Source organism: Oncorhynchus nerka, linkage group LG8, assembly GCF_034236695.1.
Source record: "Oncorhynchus nerka isolate Pitt River linkage group LG8, Oner_Uvic_2.0, whole genome shotgun sequence".
Classification (NCBI taxonomy): domain Eukaryota; kingdom Metazoa; phylum Chordata; class Actinopteri; order Salmoniformes; family Salmonidae; genus Oncorhynchus; species Oncorhynchus nerka.
The window spans coordinates 67,237,352-67,255,767 of NC_088403.1; the positions used below are offsets into that span (position 1 = coordinate 67,237,352).

At 45.4% G+C, this 18,416-nt stretch overlaps 1 protein-coding gene across 1 annotated transcript; it reads right to left on the reverse strand.

Annotated features, from left to right (window-relative positions):
• Positions 1-373: 373 nt before the first annotated feature.
• LOC135572729 (synapsin-1-like) lies at positions 374-3,887 on the reverse strand. The gene is made up of 3 exons (XM_065021158.1): positions 3,879-3,887; positions 967-1,834; positions 374-849 (listed from the first exon to the last, which is right to left on the reverse strand). The coding sequence occupies exons 1-3, from the start codon at positions 3,885-3,887 to the stop codon at positions 374-376; spliced, it is 1,353 nt and encodes a 450-aa protein (XP_064877230.1).
• Positions 3,888-18,416: the final 14,529 nt, after the last annotated feature.

Genomic DNA, 18,416 nt, shown 5'->3' on the forward strand with positions numbered 1-18,416 from the left:
TGACTTGTTTTAAGGACATTACATCAAAGTTGGATCAGCCTGTAGTGTGGTTTTCCACTTTAATTTTGAGTGTGACTCCAAATCCAGACCTCCATGGGTTGATACATTTGATTTCTATTGATCATTTTTGTGTGATTTTGTTGTCAGCACATTCAACTATGCAAAGAATAAAGGTTTTAATAAGAATATATAAGAATATTTTGAGCAGTGTATATATATATCTACATTAAAAAAATGTCTTACTGATTCTATCTTTCTCATTGTGTATCATCTCTCGTGGGCAGATTATGTATGTAGACTTTTTTTTCACCCATCTACACACAAAACCCAATTTTTGCTAATTTATTGAATACGAAATACATAAATATCTAATTTACATAAGTATACACACTTCTGAGCCAATACATGTTGGAATCACCTTTGGCTGTGTGTCTTTCTTATGGGGAAGGTCCACCTGTTGATGGGGAGGAGGTCCACCTGTTGATGGGGAGGAGGTCCACCTGTTGATGGGGAAGAGGTCCACCTGTTGATGGGGAGGAGGTCCACCTGTTGATGGGGAGGAGGTCCACCTGTTGATGGGGACAAGGTCCACCTGTTGATGGGGAAGAGGTCCACCTGTTGATGGGGGGGAGGTCCACCTGTTGATGGGGAAGAGGTCCACCTGTTGATGGGGAGGAGGTCCACCTGTTGATGGGGAAGAGGTCCACCTGTTGATGGGGTAGAGGTCCACCTGTTGATGGGGGAAGAGGTCCACCTGTTGATGGGGGGGAATAGGTCCACCTGTTGATGGGGTGGAGGTCCACCTGCTGATGGGGAAGAGGTCCACCTGTTGATGGGGAAGAGGTCCACCTGTTGATGGCAAAGAGGTTCACCTGTTGATGGGGGGAAGAGGTTCACCTGTTGATGGGGGAAGAGGTCCACCTGTTGATGGGGGAGGTCCATCCTGTTGATGGGGTGGAGGTCCACCTGCTGATGGGGAAGAGGTCCACCTGTTGATGGGGAAGAGGTCCACCTGTTGATGGGGGAAGAGGTCCACCTGTTGATGGGGGAAGAGGTCCACCTGTTGATGGGGAAGAGGTCCACCTGTTGATGGGGAGGAGGTCCACCTGTTGATGGGGAGGAGGTCCACCTGTTGATGGGGGGAGGTCCACCTGTTGATGGGGAAGAGGTCCACCTGTTGATGGGGAGGAGGTCCACCTGTTGATGGGGAGGAGGTCCACCTGTTGATGGGGAAGAGGTCCACCTGTTGATGGGGGGGAGGTCCACCTGTTGATGGGGAAGAGGTCCACCTGTTGATGGGGAGGAGGTCCACCTGTTGATGGGGAAGAGGTCCACCTGTTGATGGGGTAGAGGTCCACCTGTTGATGGGGGGGAAGAGGTCCACCTGTTGATGGGGGGAATAGGTCCACCTGTTGATGGGGTGGAGGTCCACCTGCTGATGGGGAAGAGGTCCACCTGTTGATGGGGAAGAGGTCCACCTGTTGATGGCAAAGAGGTTCACCTGTTGATGGGGGAAGAGGTTCACCTGTTGATGGGGGAAGAGGTCCACCTGTTGATGGGGGGGAGGTCCATCCTGTTGATGGGGTGGAGGTCCACCTGCTGATGGGGAAGAGGTCCACCTGTTGATGGGGAAGAGGTCCACCTGTTGATGGCAAAGAGGTTCACCTGTTGATGGGGGGGAAGAGGTCCACCTGTTGATGGGGGGGAAGAGGTCCACCTGTTGATGGGGGGGAAGAGGTCCACCTGTTGATGGGGAAGAGGTCCACCTGTTGATGGGGAGGAGGTCCACCTGTTGATGGGGAGGAGGTCCACCTGTTGATGGGGGGAGGTCCACCTGTTGATGGGGAAGAGGTCCACCTGTTGATGGGGAAGAGCCCCATCTGTTTAGCTAAATAAAATAGACTTATATAGAGTACCAATCAAAAGTTTGGACACGCCTTCTGATTCCAGGGTTTTTCTTTATTTTTATTTTTACTATTTTCTACAATGTAGAATCAATTGTGAAGACATCAAAACTATGAAAAAACACATAAAATAATATTGTATCCCCAAAAAATTTAAACATCAATTTCTTCTAAACGAATCTAAATATATTTTGTATATGAGATTCTTCAAAGTAGCCATCCCCATTGCTTTGATGACAGCTTTGCACACTCTTGGCATTCTCTCAACCAGCTTCACCTGGAATGCCCATTGCTTTGATGACAGCTTTGCACACTCTTGGCATTCTCTCAACCAGCTTCACCTGGAATGCCCTTTGATGACAGCTTTGCACACTCTTGGCATTCTCTCAACCAGCTTCACCTGGAATGCCCATTGCTTTGATGACAGCTTTGCACACTCTTGGCATTCTCTCAACCAGCTTCACCTGGAATGCCCATTGCTTTGATGACATCTTTGCACACTCTTGGCATTCTCTCAACCAGCTTCACCTGGAATGCCCTTTGATGACAGCTTTGCACACTCTTGGCATTCTCTCAACCAGCTTCACCTGGAATGCCCATTGATGACAGCTTTACTCTTGCCCACAGAAAAGGTTGAACACATTGGCCATGCCGTCAACCCAGCATGACTTTAACCTCGTTCATAATAACTGGAAACTTGGACAACAAAAAAAGACAAACAAAAAAACGAGCTGTGACTGGGAAAATACATTTTGAACGGTCGTCCATCTCGGAATTACAAGTTGGGAACTCAGGCCTCTTTCTAGAGCTCAGACCTGAAGAGCACTGACGTCATGATTTCCCCTTGTGTTGGAGCGAACCATTGAGGAGAGAGCTGAGCATTACATAGGTCTGGTTGCAAGGCTGAAATAGCAAGGACATGCACGTTAAGAGAAGATGACACCCAGACCTCATGACACCCAGGCTATACTCTATTTTTGAAAGAATACATTAACCAAGACCACCAGACGTGCATTCATGACAGCTGAACGTGCTGTGGTCAGCAGGATACAGGAAGAAAGATGTAGGCAAGATAACTGATGACTAACACGTAAAACACAAGCATGCAGTACATACATTATTTTTAGAACATGGAAAGAGTTCTGCCATCGTTGTAACCAAAAGCAGATACTAAGGGGGAGTAACTTTATTTACATATGTGATGTACACAAATACTATGTAAGTATAAAAGTAGAGCCAGTGCTAAGAAGCGGCGGCTGTCCCGCGGACCAGCATGGCTCTTAATAACTTGTATTAAAGTCTACATTGAATTCACAAAGTTCTTCTGAGAGTATTATATTTCTGAAACAATTCTCCACGACATTGTTGTTTTCCGTGGTTCCCAGTTGTCTTGAAAGCAAAGTACAGTTGAGGTCGGAAGCTAACATACACCTAGGCCAAATACATTTATACATTTAAACTCAGGATTTCACAATTCCTGACATTTAATCCTAGTTAAAAATCCCTGTCTTAGGTCAGTTAGGATCACCACTTTATATTAAGAGTGTGAAATGTGAAATTATTATTTCAGCTTTTATTTATTTCATCACATTTCCAGTGGGTCAGAAGCATTGCCTTTAAATTGTTTAACTTGGGTCAAACGTTTTGGGTAGCCTTCCACAAGCATCCCACAATAAGTTGGGTGAATTTTAGCCCATTCCTCCTGACAGAGCTGGTGTAACTGAGTCAGGTTTGTAGGCCTCCTTGCTCGCATATGCTTTTTCAGTTCTGCCCACAAATGTTCTATAGGATTGAGGTCAGGGCTTTGTGATGGCCACTCCAATACCTTGACTTTGTTGTCCTTAAAACTATTTTGTCACAACTTTTGGAAGTATGCTTGGGGTCACTGTCCACTTGGAAGACTAATTTGCGACCAAGCTTTAACTTCCTGACTGATGTCTTGAGATGTTTCTTCAATATATCCACATAATTTACCTTCCTCATGTTGCATCTATTTTGTGAAGTGCACCAGTCCCTCCTGTAGCAAAGCACCCTAACAACATGATGCTGCCACCTCCGTGCTTCACGGTTGGGATGGTGTTCTTCGGTTTTTCCTCCAAACATAACAATGGTCATTATTGCCAAACAGTTCTATTTTTGTTTCATCAGACCAGAGGACATTTCTCCAAAAAAGTACGATCTTTGTCCCCATGTGCAGTTGCAAACCGTAGTCTGGCTTTTTTATGGCGGTTTTGGGGCAGTGGCTTCTTCCTTGCTGAGTGGCCTTTCAGGTTATGTCGATATAGGACTCGTTTTACTGCGGATATAGATACTTTTGTACCCGTTTCCTCCAGCATCTTCACAAGGTCCTTTACTGTTGTTCTGGGGTTGATTTGCACTTTTCGCACCAAAGTACGTTCATCTCTAGGAGACAGAACGTGTTTCCTTCCTGAGCGGTATGACAGCTGCGTGGTCCCATGGTGTTTATACATGCGTAATATTGTTTGTACAGATGAACGTGGTACCTTCAGGCATTTTGAAATTACTCCCAAGGATGAACCAGACTTGTGGAGGTCTACAATTTTTTTCTGAGGTCTTGGCTGATTTCTTTAGATTTTCCCATGATGTCAAGCAACGAGACACTGAGTTTGAAGGTAGGCCTTGTTATACATCCACAGGTACACCTCCAATTGACTCAAATGATGTCAAATGATGTCAATTAGCCTATCAGAAGCTTCTAAAGCCATGACATCATTTTCCATGACATCGAATGTTCCAAGCTGTTTAAAGGCACAGTCAACTTAGTGTATGTAAACTTCTGACCCACTGGAATTGTGATACAGTGAATTATAAGTGAAATAATCTGTCTGTAAACAATTGTTGGAACAATGACTTGTGTCCTGCACAAAGTAGATGTCCTAACCAACTTGCCAAAACTATAGTTTGTTAACAAGAAATGTGTGGAGTTTTTTGAAAAATGAGTTTAAATGACTCCAACCTAAGTGTACGTAAACTTCCGACTTCAACTGTATTTAGTGACGTCAGTAACAATTAGCCTATCAGAAGCTTTTAAAGCCATGACATCAGTTCCACCATCATGTGTTCGTCGTCCTAGTAGTTGGAAGGATTGGAGGACCAAAATGCATCGTGAATTTAATGAACAGAGAACATTAGAACAAACTATACAAAACAATAAACGAACAACGACCGTGAAACTGTATACGAAATGTGCTGACACAAACGCTACACATAGACAATCACCCACAACCCACAATGACAAAACAGGCTACCTAAATATGGTTCCCAATCAGAGACAATGACTAACACCTGCCTCAGATTGAGAACCATATCAGGCCAAACACAGAAACAGACAAACTAGACATACAACATAGAATGCCCACTCAGATCACACCCTGACCAAACAAAACATAGAAACATACAAACTAGACATCCAACATAGAATGCCCACTCAGATCACAAACATACAAAGCAATCTATGGTCAGGGTATGACAATTTGTCACTGTTATAGTCCAATTAATGCAATTAATGTTATGTTTAGTGTTGTGGCATTTTGGGGAGATTTACATGCAAAAATCATCATTGCAAACAGGATGTTTGCATTCCTTATAGGCTTCCTTCTTTTCACTATTTCAATGAGGTTAGTATTGTGGAGAAACTACCATGTTGTTGATCCATCATCCATTGTTGCCAGGTCTTGGGAGTCTCCAATGTTGCCAGGATTTGGGAGTCTCCATTGTACGTGTGTGAGACTTGTTGTCACCTGCCGACAGAAGAATGCACTGTCTTGGCGATAGCCGTGCCCACGCCGCCGGTATAAACTGAGAGATGAGATTGTGACTGATGCCAGGGTCGATCTCAATCTAACCTTGATTGTCTCGGTTTATTGTCGAGAGACACACCCAACAGCTGGCTAAAACAAACAGGCAAAAAACTAAAAGAAGACGAAACATAAACCATAGGTTATGAAGGGTTATGAAGGGTTATGAAGGGTTATGAAGGGTCAAAACTACCATAGAACTCCCACCTTTGGGGCTCTCTCATTTTCCTTTTCATCTCTCGCGTCCTACTAATTCAAAACATGCTCTCTCTCTCTCTCTCTCTCTCTCTCACACTCTCTCTCTCTCTCTCTCTCTCTCTCTCTCTCTAGCTCCCTCTCTCTCTCTAGCTCTCTCTCTCTCTCTCTCTCTCTCTCTCTCTCTCTCTCTCTCTCTCTAGCTCTCTCTCTCTCTCTCTCTCTAGCTCTCTCTCTCTCTCTCTCTCTCTAGCTCTCTCTCTCTCTCTCTCTCTAGCTCTCTCTCTTTCTCTCTCTCTCTCTCTATGTCTCTCTGTCTCTCTCTCTCTCTCTCTCTAGCTCTCTCTCTCTCTCTCTCTCTCTAGCTCTCTCTCTCTCTAGCTCTCTTCCTCTCTTTCTCAATTCAATTCAAAGGGCTTTATTCACATGGGAAACATGTTATAGAATAGATAATAAAACATTACATTACATTTTTTATTTGATGAACATAGATATTTCAAATGTCATATTATGTCTATATACAGTGTTGTAACGATGTGCAAGAGTTAAAGTACACAAGGGAAAATAAATAAACATAAATATGGGTTGTATTTACAATGATGTTTGTTCTTCACTGGTTGACCTTTTCTTGTGGCAACAGGTCACAAATCTTGCTGCTGTGATGTCACACTGTGGTATTTCACCCAGTAGATATGCGGGTTTATCAAAGTTTGATTTATTTTCAAATTCGTCTAGTTGTCAGCTGCCTCTTGCCAAATGTTGTCCCTTGTTGTCCCCCAGTACTGTCTCCGTTATCGAGTCTGCATCATCACCTTCCACAGAGCCAATCAGAACTCTCCGCCCCTGCTGATTCTCCCGGGGTCTTCCCCTGCTGCTACGGACCAATCAGGCGCTCCGACACGCCTCTGTGATGTCACGTTCACCCCTCCTCCACCTGACGCGGGCTGAGACGGACCGTGGACCACTCCCTGGTGATGACTGGACCACATTCTCTTCCAACCACTTCTCCTACCAGGCTGTTGTACAACAAATTCTTAATGTAATCTTTGGGAATTGTGAATCTGTAATGTGGTCATACATTTGGCAGGAGGTTAGGGAGTGCAGCTCAGTTTCCACCTCATTTTGTGCGGCCTTTCTCAATAGCAAGGCTATGCTCACTGTGTCTGGCCATGGTCAAGGATTTTCTTCATTTAGGGTCAGTGGTCAGATATTCTGCCACTGTGACAAAAACCATTTCAACGATTTTACAGAGTTACAATTCATATCAGGAAATCAGTCGAAAGTAATAAATTAGGTCATATCAGGAAATCAGTCGAAAGTAATAAATTAGGTCCCAGTCTATGGATTTCACATGACAGGGGCACAGCCATGGATGGGCCAGGAGGGCATAGGCCCACCCACTGGAGAACCTTCTCTCTCTCTCTCTCTCTCTCTATCTCTGTCTCTCTCTCTTTCTGCTGAAAGAACAGCTAGTTCTGCAATTTTATTTGAACATCAATTTCCGCCATTATATCCTATGACCGAAAAGAGAGGGATCACAAGCCTCATTTTGAATGGAAATATCTACTTGAACGAGTCGGAGGCGCAGGACATACTTCTCACCCCGGACCTCCTAATCCCTGAGATTCTAAAAAGGAAAAGGCGGCGTAAGCTGTGTTATCTGACGAAATAAACATACTCTCACTCTCATTCTAATGGCGAATGTACAATCACTGGAGAACAAACTGGATGAACTCCATTAGAGACTCTCCTAAAGAACTGTAGTATCTCGGAGTATCTCGGAGTCGTGGCTGAAGACCTGGAGAATAGACTGGATGAGCTCCATATGGAGACTTTCCTACCAACGGGACCTAAAGAAAGTATCTCGGAGTATCTCGGAGTCGTGGCTGAAGACCTGGAGAATAGACTGGATGAGCTCCATATGGAGACTTTCCTACCAACGGGACCTAAAGAAAGTATCTCGGAGTATCTCGGAGTCGTGGCTGAAGACCTGGAGAATAGACTGGATGAGCTCCATATGGAGACTTTCCTACCAACGGGACCTAAAGAAAGTATCTCGGAGTCGCTGTAACCTTATTAAATTTACTATTTAACAAGCAAGTTTTCATCTATCTGTCTATATACAACCACAAAGCGATGCTCCCACAAAGACTGCACTCAATTAGCTGTATAGCGCTAAAAAACAATGGAATGTTGTCATTTTAAAGATATCTAGATCACCGTTACAAAACCTATAGAAACTAATACAATGTTTTCCCCTCGCCCTCCATTTGGTAAATCTGACCATAACTCCTGATAATGTCCTCCTGATTTCCTGCTTACAATCAAAAAACTCAAACAGGAAGTAACAGACGACAATCTCAACATACAGCTGGCAGGATAGAACAGCGGCGTCTGGTAAGACAAGGTATGTATTTTTTGTAAATTTGTAAACAACAGCTGGTGCACGAAGGAAGTCTTGCTCGCCCGAGGTAGAGTTTCTCATGACCATCTGTAGATGAGAGTTTTCATCTGTTTTCTTTGTAGCTGTTTACATACCACCACAGTCAGAGGCTGGCACTAAGACAGCATTGAATGAGCTGTATTTCACCAAACAAGAAAACGCTCCCCCGGAGGCGGCGCTCCTAGTGGGAATTTAATGCAGGGAAACTTAAATCAGTTTTGCCAAATTTCTATCATCATGTTAAATGTGCAACCAAAGGAAAAATAACTCTGGACCACCTATACTCCACACACATACAAAGTTCTCCCCTCGCCCTCCATTTGGCAAATCTGACCATAACTCTATCCTCCTGATTCCCCAAAATTAAAGCAGGAAGCACCAGTGACTCGGTCTATAAAAAAGTGGTCATACAGGACTGTTTTGCAGCACAGACTGGAATATGTTCTGGGATTCCTCTGATGGCATTGAGGAGTACACCACATCAGCATGTCACTGGCTTCATCAATAAGTGCATCGATGACGTCGACCTCACAGTGACCGTATGTACATACCCCAACCTGAAGACATGGATTACAGGCAACATCATCACTGAGCTAAAGGCTAGAGCTGCTGCTTTCAAGGAGTGGGACTCTAACCCGGAAGCTTATAAGAAATCCCGCTATGCCCTCCGACGAACCATCAAACAGGCAAAGCCTCAATATAGGACTAAGATCGAATCGTACTACACCGTCTCTGACGCTCGTCAGATGACGCAGGGCCTGCAAAACATTACAGACTACAAAGGGAAGCACAGCCGAGAGCTGCCCAGTGACGCGAGCCTACCAGATGAGCTAAATGCCTTCTATGCGCGCTTTGAGGCAAGCAACACTGAACTATTCATGAGAGCACCAGCTGTTCCGGATGACTCTCTGTAGCCGATGTGAGTATCCTGGGACTGAACACCTTCCTCTGCAACTGGATCCAGGGCCGACCTCTGCTGGTAGGCAACAACCAATTTGCCACACTGACCTTCAACACGGGGGCTCCTAAGAGGAGCTTAGTCCCCTCCTGTACTCCCTGTTCACCCACGATTTCGTGGACATGCACAACTACAACACCGTCATTAAGCATTCTGACGACAGAACAATGTTAGCTCTGCTCACCGACAACGATGAGACGGCCTATAGGGAGGTCAGATACGTTGCAGTGTGGTACCAGGACAACAACCTCTCCCTCAACGTCAGTAAGACAAAGGAGATGATTGTGGACTACAGGAAAAGGAGGGCCCCATTCAAATCAACGAGGCTGTAGTGGAGCGGGTAGAGAGTTTCAAGTTATTCGGTGTCATAACTAAAGATCTATCACTAACATTGTCGTGAAGCACAACAAAAAGTTCTTGCATGGGCCCTCATATCCTCAATAAGTTCTACAGCTGCACCGTTGAGAGTATCTTGACTGACTGCATCACCGCCTGGTATGGCAACAGCTTCTACCCCCAAGCCATGAGACTGCTGAACAATTAATCAAAGGGCCAACCAGACTATTTACATGGACCCCCCCCCCACCTCAACCAGACTGTTTACATGGACCCCCCCACCTCAACCAGACTGTTTACATGGACCCCCCCACCTCAACCAGACTGTTTACATGGACCCCCCCACCTCAACCAGACTGTTTACATGGACCCCCACCTCCCCGTCATGGACCCTATTTACATCGAACCCCACCCCACCTCACCCAGACTATTTACATCGACCCCCCCACCTCACCCAGACTATTTACATGGACCCCCTCAACCAGACTATTTACATGGACCCCCACCTCACCCAGACTATTTACATGGACCCCCCACCTCAACCAGACTATTTACATGGACCCCCCCACCTCAACCAGAATATTTACATGGAACCCATGTATATAGGCTAATGTGTAAGGCCTAGTACATCATGGGGTCCAAACTCCTTGTCATCCAGGACATCTATACAAGGCGGTGTCAGAGGAAGACCCTAAAAAATGCCAAAGTCTCCATATTTTGTTCTTTGCGTGTTGTATTTTTATCTCACCATTTTACTCTCCCTAACAGAGCTGGCACACTCAGGCAAGAAATCTGCTCTGAAATCGGACTGAATTTACTGAATTTACTGAATTTACTGAATGCACCCGAAATGAATACTTACATAGTGGAGTCTTTTGTTTAGACATGTAGCTAGCTAGCTAAACAATGAACCATAATCCTGACTCATGATGATACTACCCTGCATGAATCTGTAGGTAACTAACCAACCAGGTTCAATGTTAGCCAAGCAAATGGCTCTGAGATACGAATAATAAGATCATACGAGTAACGTTAGCTAGCGAGCTAACAGTACACTTTAACTTAAAAGGAAACCACTTTCTTTCAAAATTAGTAACATGGAATTTCTGAAAATGTAGCTAGCTAGACTATCTTACCCGTATACAAGATGGATGGACGTGTCTCCTGTCACGGACGCCATGGTTACCCTTAGTTTGAAGATGTAATCCAGAGACATGTGTTTTCTTCATCTTCTTAGTTACCATACTCTAATTCCACTGATTTCAAAACGGAAAGTGAAGAGAAACACTTACGCAGTTCTATTACGCAATATATTTTTGAAAAAAGCAGCGTTAGACAGGATTTAATTTAACCATTTTATTCGTATTTACAGATGGCATACACATTTGTTATTCAGGCACATGAAAGCTCACATGTTCCAGAAAGCATTTCTGCCGAAAAATGCATTTTGATAAAAAAAAAAAGTTTACGTTCAAATGGCTCTCCTGTGAAGTAGTGACGCGCGACATAGTTTCCTGAAACAAATATATTCTCTTTTATTTTTACCCAATACGTTCCCTTCTTTGCGAAGGAAAACCTCCCTGGTCTTTGTGTTTCTGTGTTTGAAATTCACTGATCGACCGAGGGACCTTACAGATAATTGTATATGTGGTGTAAAGAGATGAGGTAGTCATTCGAAAAATCAGGTTAAAACACTATTGTGCAACTTATAATGTGACGTGTTTAGTAAATATTTACTCCTGAACTTATTTAGGCTTCCCTTAACATAACAAAAGGGTTGAATATTTATTGACTCAAGACATTTCAGCTTTTAATGTTTAATTCGTTTGTAAAACATTTTAAAAAAAACGTAATTCCACTTTGACATTAGAGGGTATTATGTATAGATGTAAATTATTATTATTATTATTATAGTATTATGTAAACAAATCTAAATGTAATCCATTTAAAATCAATAATAAAAAACAATAATAAATACCAGACGATAACTTGGCAGCTGTGATGTCCATCGGAGTCTGAGGACGTTGGGGGATGACGTGGAGGCCGGTCACTAGGGGCAACAGTGAACGCTGCTACCTTCAAGTATAGTCGTTTTTCGGGTTTTGATGAAGGTATCTGATGTGAAACTGTGAGATGTGGAATAAAGGGCGCAAATACTTTCTGAATGTCACGGTTTTCTTCTTCTCTATTTTCTTTCTCTGTGCGTTGTTGGGAAGAACCGTAAGTAAGCATTTCTCTGTCCGTCTGTCCGTCTGTCCGTCTGTCCGTCTGCCCGTCTGCCCGTCTGTCCGTCTGTCCGTCTGTCCGTCTGTCTGTCTGTCTGTCTGTCTGTCTGCCCGTCTGCCCGTCTGCCCGTCTGTCCGTCTGTCTGTCTGCCCGTCTGCCCGTCTGTCCGTCTGTCCGTCTGCCCGTCTGTCCGTCTGCCCGTCTGCCCGTACTCTGCGTCTCACAAAGAAACAGCAGTTAGAACCAAAATCTCAAACTAGGACTCATCAGTCAAAGGACATATTTCCAATGGTGTCCATTGCTCGTGTACTTTAATAGTGGTTTCTTTTCAGCAATTCGATCATGAAGGTCTCAGACCCTCACTGAGTGGATAATCGCCGGATGTTCTGGACTGGGGACCGTTGTTGGAGGCTCCGGACTGTGGCCCGTCGTTGGATGTTCCGGACTGTGGCCCGTCGTTGGAGCTTCCGGACAGTGGCCCGCCGTTGGAGGTTCCGGACTGTGGCCCGCCGTTGGAGGTTCCGGACTGTGGCCTGTCGTTGGAGGCTCCGGACTGTGGCCCGTCGTTGGAGGTTCCGGACTGTGGCCCGTCGTTGGAGCTTCCGGACAGTGGCCCGCCGTTGGAGGTTCCGGACTGTGGCCCGTCGTTGGAGGTTCCGGACTGTGGCCCGTCGTTGGAGCTTCCGGACAGTGGCCCGCCGTTGGAGGTTCCGGACTGTGGCCCGTCGTTGGAGCTTCCGGACAGTGGCCCGCCGTTGGAGGTTCCGGACTGTGGCCCGTCGTTGGAGGTTCCGGACTGTGGCCCGTCGTTGGAGGTTCCGGACTGTGGCCCGTCGTTGGAGGTTCCGGACTGTGGCCCGTCGTTTAGAGGTTCCGGACTGTGGCCCGTCGTTGCAGGTTCCGGACTGTGGTCTGTCGTTGGAGGTTCCGTTCTGTGAACTGTCCCCGGACGCTCTGGACTGGGTACTGTCGCCAGACGCTCTGGACTGCCGAGGCGCACTGTAGGCCTGGTGCGTGGTGCCGGCACTGGTGTTACCGGGCTGAGGTCAAGCACCTCAGGGCGAGTTTGGAGAGCAGGAACAGGACGTACTGGACTGTGGAGGCGTACTGGAGGTCTGGAATGTAGAGCTGACACAACCCGTCCTGGCTGGATGTTTATTTTCTGGCACAGGATGCACTGGGCTGTGCAGACTCACCGGAGACACAGTACGCAGAGCCGGCGCAGAATATCCTGGTCCAAAGAAGTATACTGGAGACCAGGAGCGCTGAGCCGGCACCATCCTTCCTGGCTGGATGCCCATTCTAGCCCGGCCAATGCGCAAGGAGCTGGAATAGAGTGCACCGGGCTAGAATAGCGCACTGGAGACACCGTGCGATCTACCGCATAAATCGGTGCCTGACCAGTAACACGCACCCTACAGTAAGCATGAAGAGTAGGCTCAGGTTTCCGACCTGACTCAGCCAATCTCCTCGTGTGCCCCCGCCCAATTTGTTTTATTGGGGCTGCTTCTAGGGCTTCCCTGCTAGCCGTGTACCCTCATATCGTCGCCGTTCCTCCCGTCTTCCTCTCCTGACAGAATCTCCACCTGCCTTCATGGTAGGCGATCCTCTCCTGACAGTATCTCCACCTACCTCCATGGTAGGCGATCCTCTCCTGCCAGTATCTCCACCTGCCTCCATGGTAGGCGATCCTCTCCTGACAGTATTTCCTCCCACATCCAGGATCCTTTACCGTCCAGTATTTTGTCCCATGTCCATGCTGTCTGCTCCATCAAACGCTGCTCCTCCTTTTCACGCTGCTTGGTCCTTTTAAGGTGGGTTGTTCTGTCACGATCGTTATATGGATGAGACCAAGGTGCAGCGTGGTACACGTACATACTTATTTAATGAAAGAACAAAACAACAAAACGAACCGTGAAGCTATTATGGCAACTAAACATCGAATAACAACCCACAAAATACCCAAGGAATATGGCTGCCTAAATATGGTCCCCAATCAGAGACAACGATAAACAGCTGCCTCTGATTGAGAACCAATCTTGGCAACCACAGTGTGTGTGTGTGTGTGTGTGTGTGTGTGTGTGTGTGTGTGTGTGTGTGTGTGTGTGTGTGTGTGTGTGTGTGTGTGATGCTTGTCTTTTTTTCCAGACACAGATGTATACAACTCCATCATGTCCCAAACACACTGTTCATTGCTCATCTACAGTCTTCCTCTCTTCCCGCTATTCTGAATAATGTTGGGAAGATCCCTAGATTTCCCACAACGTTGAACAATCGAACAACATTTTCCAGCTTTTAAAAAAATAAAAAATTTCTCACTGTGCAGTGTGTAACAGTCAGGATAAAGCACACAGGATATTTCACTGCTTCGGTAAAGCGAGGCTCACCAGTCAGTGGTTAGCCATATGCATAGAGTTATGTTACACCAATCACAGTCACAGTAACTGTATGTAAACGGTCACAGCTGACACTGTCGGTAACCTGGGGTAACCCGGGGGTAACCAGGGGTAACCCGGGGGTAGACCGGAGAAGAACAGAGAGAACCTGGAAGAGAAAAAAAAAACGAATTAAGACGGAACATTGATTTAATGACGGGAAGAGTGAGGCTGGTGCCCTGAACATAAAAAACAATCACTTGCTCAGGAAACGAAGGAATGAGAGAAAGTGAGACAGACGGCGAGGGAGAGAGTGTGAAAGTGAGACAGACAAAGACAGGGAGAGAAAGATTGGCGGGGAGAGAGAAAGTGCGAGAGAAAGAGAGTGAGAGAAAGAGAGAGAGAGAGAGAGAGAGAAAGGGAGAGACAGAGAGAAAGCGAGAGAAAGAAAGGTGGGGAGAGAGAGTGAGAGACAGAGAAAAAGAGAGAGAGAAAGAAAGAGAAAGATAAAGAGAGAGAGAGAGAGAGAGAGAGAGAGAGAGAAAGGGAGAGACAGAGAGAAAGAGAGAGAGAGAGAGAGAGAGAGAGAGTTACAGGACAAAATAAAAACCCTTCAACCCAAAAAGGCCTGTGGTGTCGATGGTATCCTCAATGAAATGATCAAATATACAGACAACAAATTCCAATTGGCTATACTAAATCTCTTTAACATCATACTTAGCTCTGGCATCTTCCCCAATATTTGGAACCAAGGACTGATCACCCCAATCCACAAAAGTGGAGACAAATTTCACCCCAATAACTACCGTGGAATATGTGTCAACAGTAACCTTGGGAAAATCCTCTGCATTATTATTAACAGCAGACTCGTACATTTCCTCAATGAAAACAATGTACTGAGCAAATGTCAAATTGGCTTTTTACCAAATTACCGTACAACAGACCATGTATTCACCCTGCACACCCTAATTGACAACCAAACAAACCAAAACAAAGGCAAAGTCTTCTCATGCTTTGTTGATTTCAAAAAAGCCTTCGACTCAATCTGGCATGAGGGTCTGCTATACAAACTGATGGAAAGTGGTGTTTGGGGTAAAACATACGACATTATAAAATCCATGTACACAAACAACAAGTGTGCTGTTAAAATTGGCAAAAAACACACACATTTCTTCACACAGGGTCGTGGGGTTAGACAGGGATGCAGCTTAAGCCCCACCCTCTTCAACATATATATCAACGAATTGGCGCGGGCACTAGAAAAGTCTGCAGCACCCGGCCTCCCCCTGCTAGAATCCGAAGTCAAATGTCTGCTGTTTGCTGATGATCTGGTGCTTCTGTCACCAACCAAGGAGGGCCTACAGCAGCACCTAGATCTTATGCACAGATTCTGTCAGACCTGGGCCCTGACAGTAAATCTCAGTTAGACCAAAATAATGGTGTTCCAAAAAAGGTCCAGTCACCAGGACCACAAATACAAATTCCATCTAGACACTGTTGCCCTAGAGCACACAAAAAACTATACATACCTTGGCCTAAACATCAGCGCCACAGGTAACTTCCACAAAGCTGTGAACGATCTGAGAGACAAGGCAAGAAGGGCATTCTATGCCATCAAAAGAAACATAAATTTCAACATACCAATTAGGATTTGGCTAAAAATACTTGAATCAGTCATAGAGCCCATTGCCCTTTATGGTTGTGAGGTCTGGGGTCCGCTCACCAACCAAGACTTCACAAAATGGGACAAACACCAAATTGAGACTCTGCACGCGGAATTCTGCAAAAATATCCTCCGTGTACAACGTAAAACACCAAATAATGCATGCAGAGCAGAATTAGGCCGATACCCACTAATTATCAAAATCCAGAAAAGAGCCGTTCAATTCTACAACCACCTAAAAGGAAGCGATTCACAAACCTTCCATAACAAAGCCATCACCTACAGAGAGATGAACCTGGAGAAGAGTCCCCTAAGCAAGCTGGTCCTGGGGCTCTGTTCACAAACACAAACACACCCCACAGAGCCCCAGGACAACAGCACAATTAGACCCAACCAAATCATGAGAAAACAAAAAGATAATTACTTAACACATTGGAAAGAATTAACAAAAAAACAGAGCAAACTAGAATGCTATTTGGCCCTACACAGAGAGTACACAGCGGCAGAATACCTGACCACTGTGACGGACCCAAAATTAAGGAAAGCTTTGACTATGTACAGACTCAGTGAGCATAGCCTTGCTATTGAGAAAGGCCGCCGTAGGCAGACATGGCTCTCAAGAGAAGACAGGCTATGTGCTCACTGCCCACAAAATGAGGTGGAAACTGAGCTGCACTTCCTAACCTCCTGCCCAATGTATGACCATATTAGAGAGACATATTTCCCCCAGATTACACAGATCCACAAAGAATTCGAAAACAAATCCAATTTTGAAAAACTCCCATATCTTTTGGGTGAAATTCCACAGTGTGCCATCACAGCAGCAATATTTGTGACCTGTTGCCACGAGAAAAGGGCAACCAGTGAAGAACAAACACCATTGTAAATACTACCCATATTTATGCTTATTCATTTTATCTTGTGTCCTTTAACTATTTGTACATTGTATATATATATATAATATGACATTTGTAATGTCTTTACTGTTTTGAAACTTCTGTATGTGTAATGTTTACTGTTAATTTTTGTTGTTTTTCACTTTATATATTCACTTTGTATGTTGTCTACCTCACTTGCTTTGGCAATGTTAACACATGTTTCCCATGCCAATAAAGCCCTTGAATTGAATTGAATTGAATTGAGAGAGAGAGAGAAAGGGAGAGACAGAGAGAAAGCGAGAGAAAGAGAGAGAGAGAGATAGAAAGATAGACAGAGAGATATGCAGAGAGAAAGAGAAAGAGAAAGAGAAAAATGACATCATACTCTCTGTTGTCCTCATCCTTTATTTCTCTAAAGGGTATGCTAGTAGTGTACTAACAGGGCACAACAGCTCTGGTCAACAGTAGTGTACTAACAGGGCACAACAGCTCTGGTCAACAGTAGTGTACTAACAGGGCCCAACAGCTCTGGTCAACAGTAGTGTACTAACAGGGCCCAACAGCTCTGGTCAACAGTAGTGTACTAACAGGGCCCAACAGCTCTGGTCAACAGTAGTGTACTAACAGGGCCCAACAGCTCTGGTCAACAGTAGTGTACTAACAGGGCCCAACAGCTCTGGTCAACAGTAGTGTACTAACAGGGCCCGTACAGCTCTGGTCAACAGTAGTGTACTAACAGGGCCCGTACAGCTCTGGTCAACAGTAGTGTACTAACAGGGCCCGTACAGCTCTGGTCAACAGTAGTGTACTAACAGGGCCCGTACAGCTCTGGTCAACAGTAGTGTACTAACAGGGCCCAACAGCTCTGGTCAACAGTAGTGTACTAACAGGGCCCAACAGCTCTGGTCAACAGTAGTGTACTAACAGGGCCCAACAGCTCTGGTCAACAGTAGTGTACTAACAGGGCCCAACAGTAGTGTACTAACAGGGCCCAACAGCTCTGGTCAACAGTAGTGTACTAACAGGGCCCGTACAGCTCTGGTCAACAGTAGTGTACTAACAGGGCCCGTACAGCTTTGGTCAACAGTAGTGTACTAACAGGGCCTGTACAGCTCTGGTCAACAGTAGTGTACTAACAGGGCCCGTACAGCTCTGGTCAACAGTAGTGTACTATAATGGGAATAGGGCTCGATTCAGTCTTATGTAGCAAATTGTTATTTTTTTGTTTTTTATTTTTTACATTGGATTAAATTAGAGACAATGACTACAATGCGAGTGTAGTTCTGCTTTGAAAGTTGATTAATAACTTAATGAAAAAGTTGATAAAAATGGCCCTACGGGAGAGGTCTCCTTTGTCTCCACCCATTCAGCATCGTTCACATCCTCTAAAGCTTTAGTCCCACCCATTCAGCATCGTTCACAGCCTCTGAAGCTTTAGTCCCACCCATCCAGCATCGTTCACACCCTCTGAAGCTTTAGCCCCACCCATTCAGCATCGTTCACATCCTCTGAAGCTTTAGCCCCACCCATTCGGCATCGTTCACACCCTCTGAAGCTTTAGCCCCACCCATTCAGCATCGTTCACACCCTCTTAAGCTTTAGCCCCACCCATTCAGCATC

Coding starts and splice junctions, on each gene's coding strand:
- LOC135572729 (XM_065021158.1), bottom strand. Junction 850..966: donor GACCTCTTCCCCATCAGCAG/GTGGACCTCCAC, acceptor TGCCATCAACAG/GTGGACCTCTTCCCCATCAA.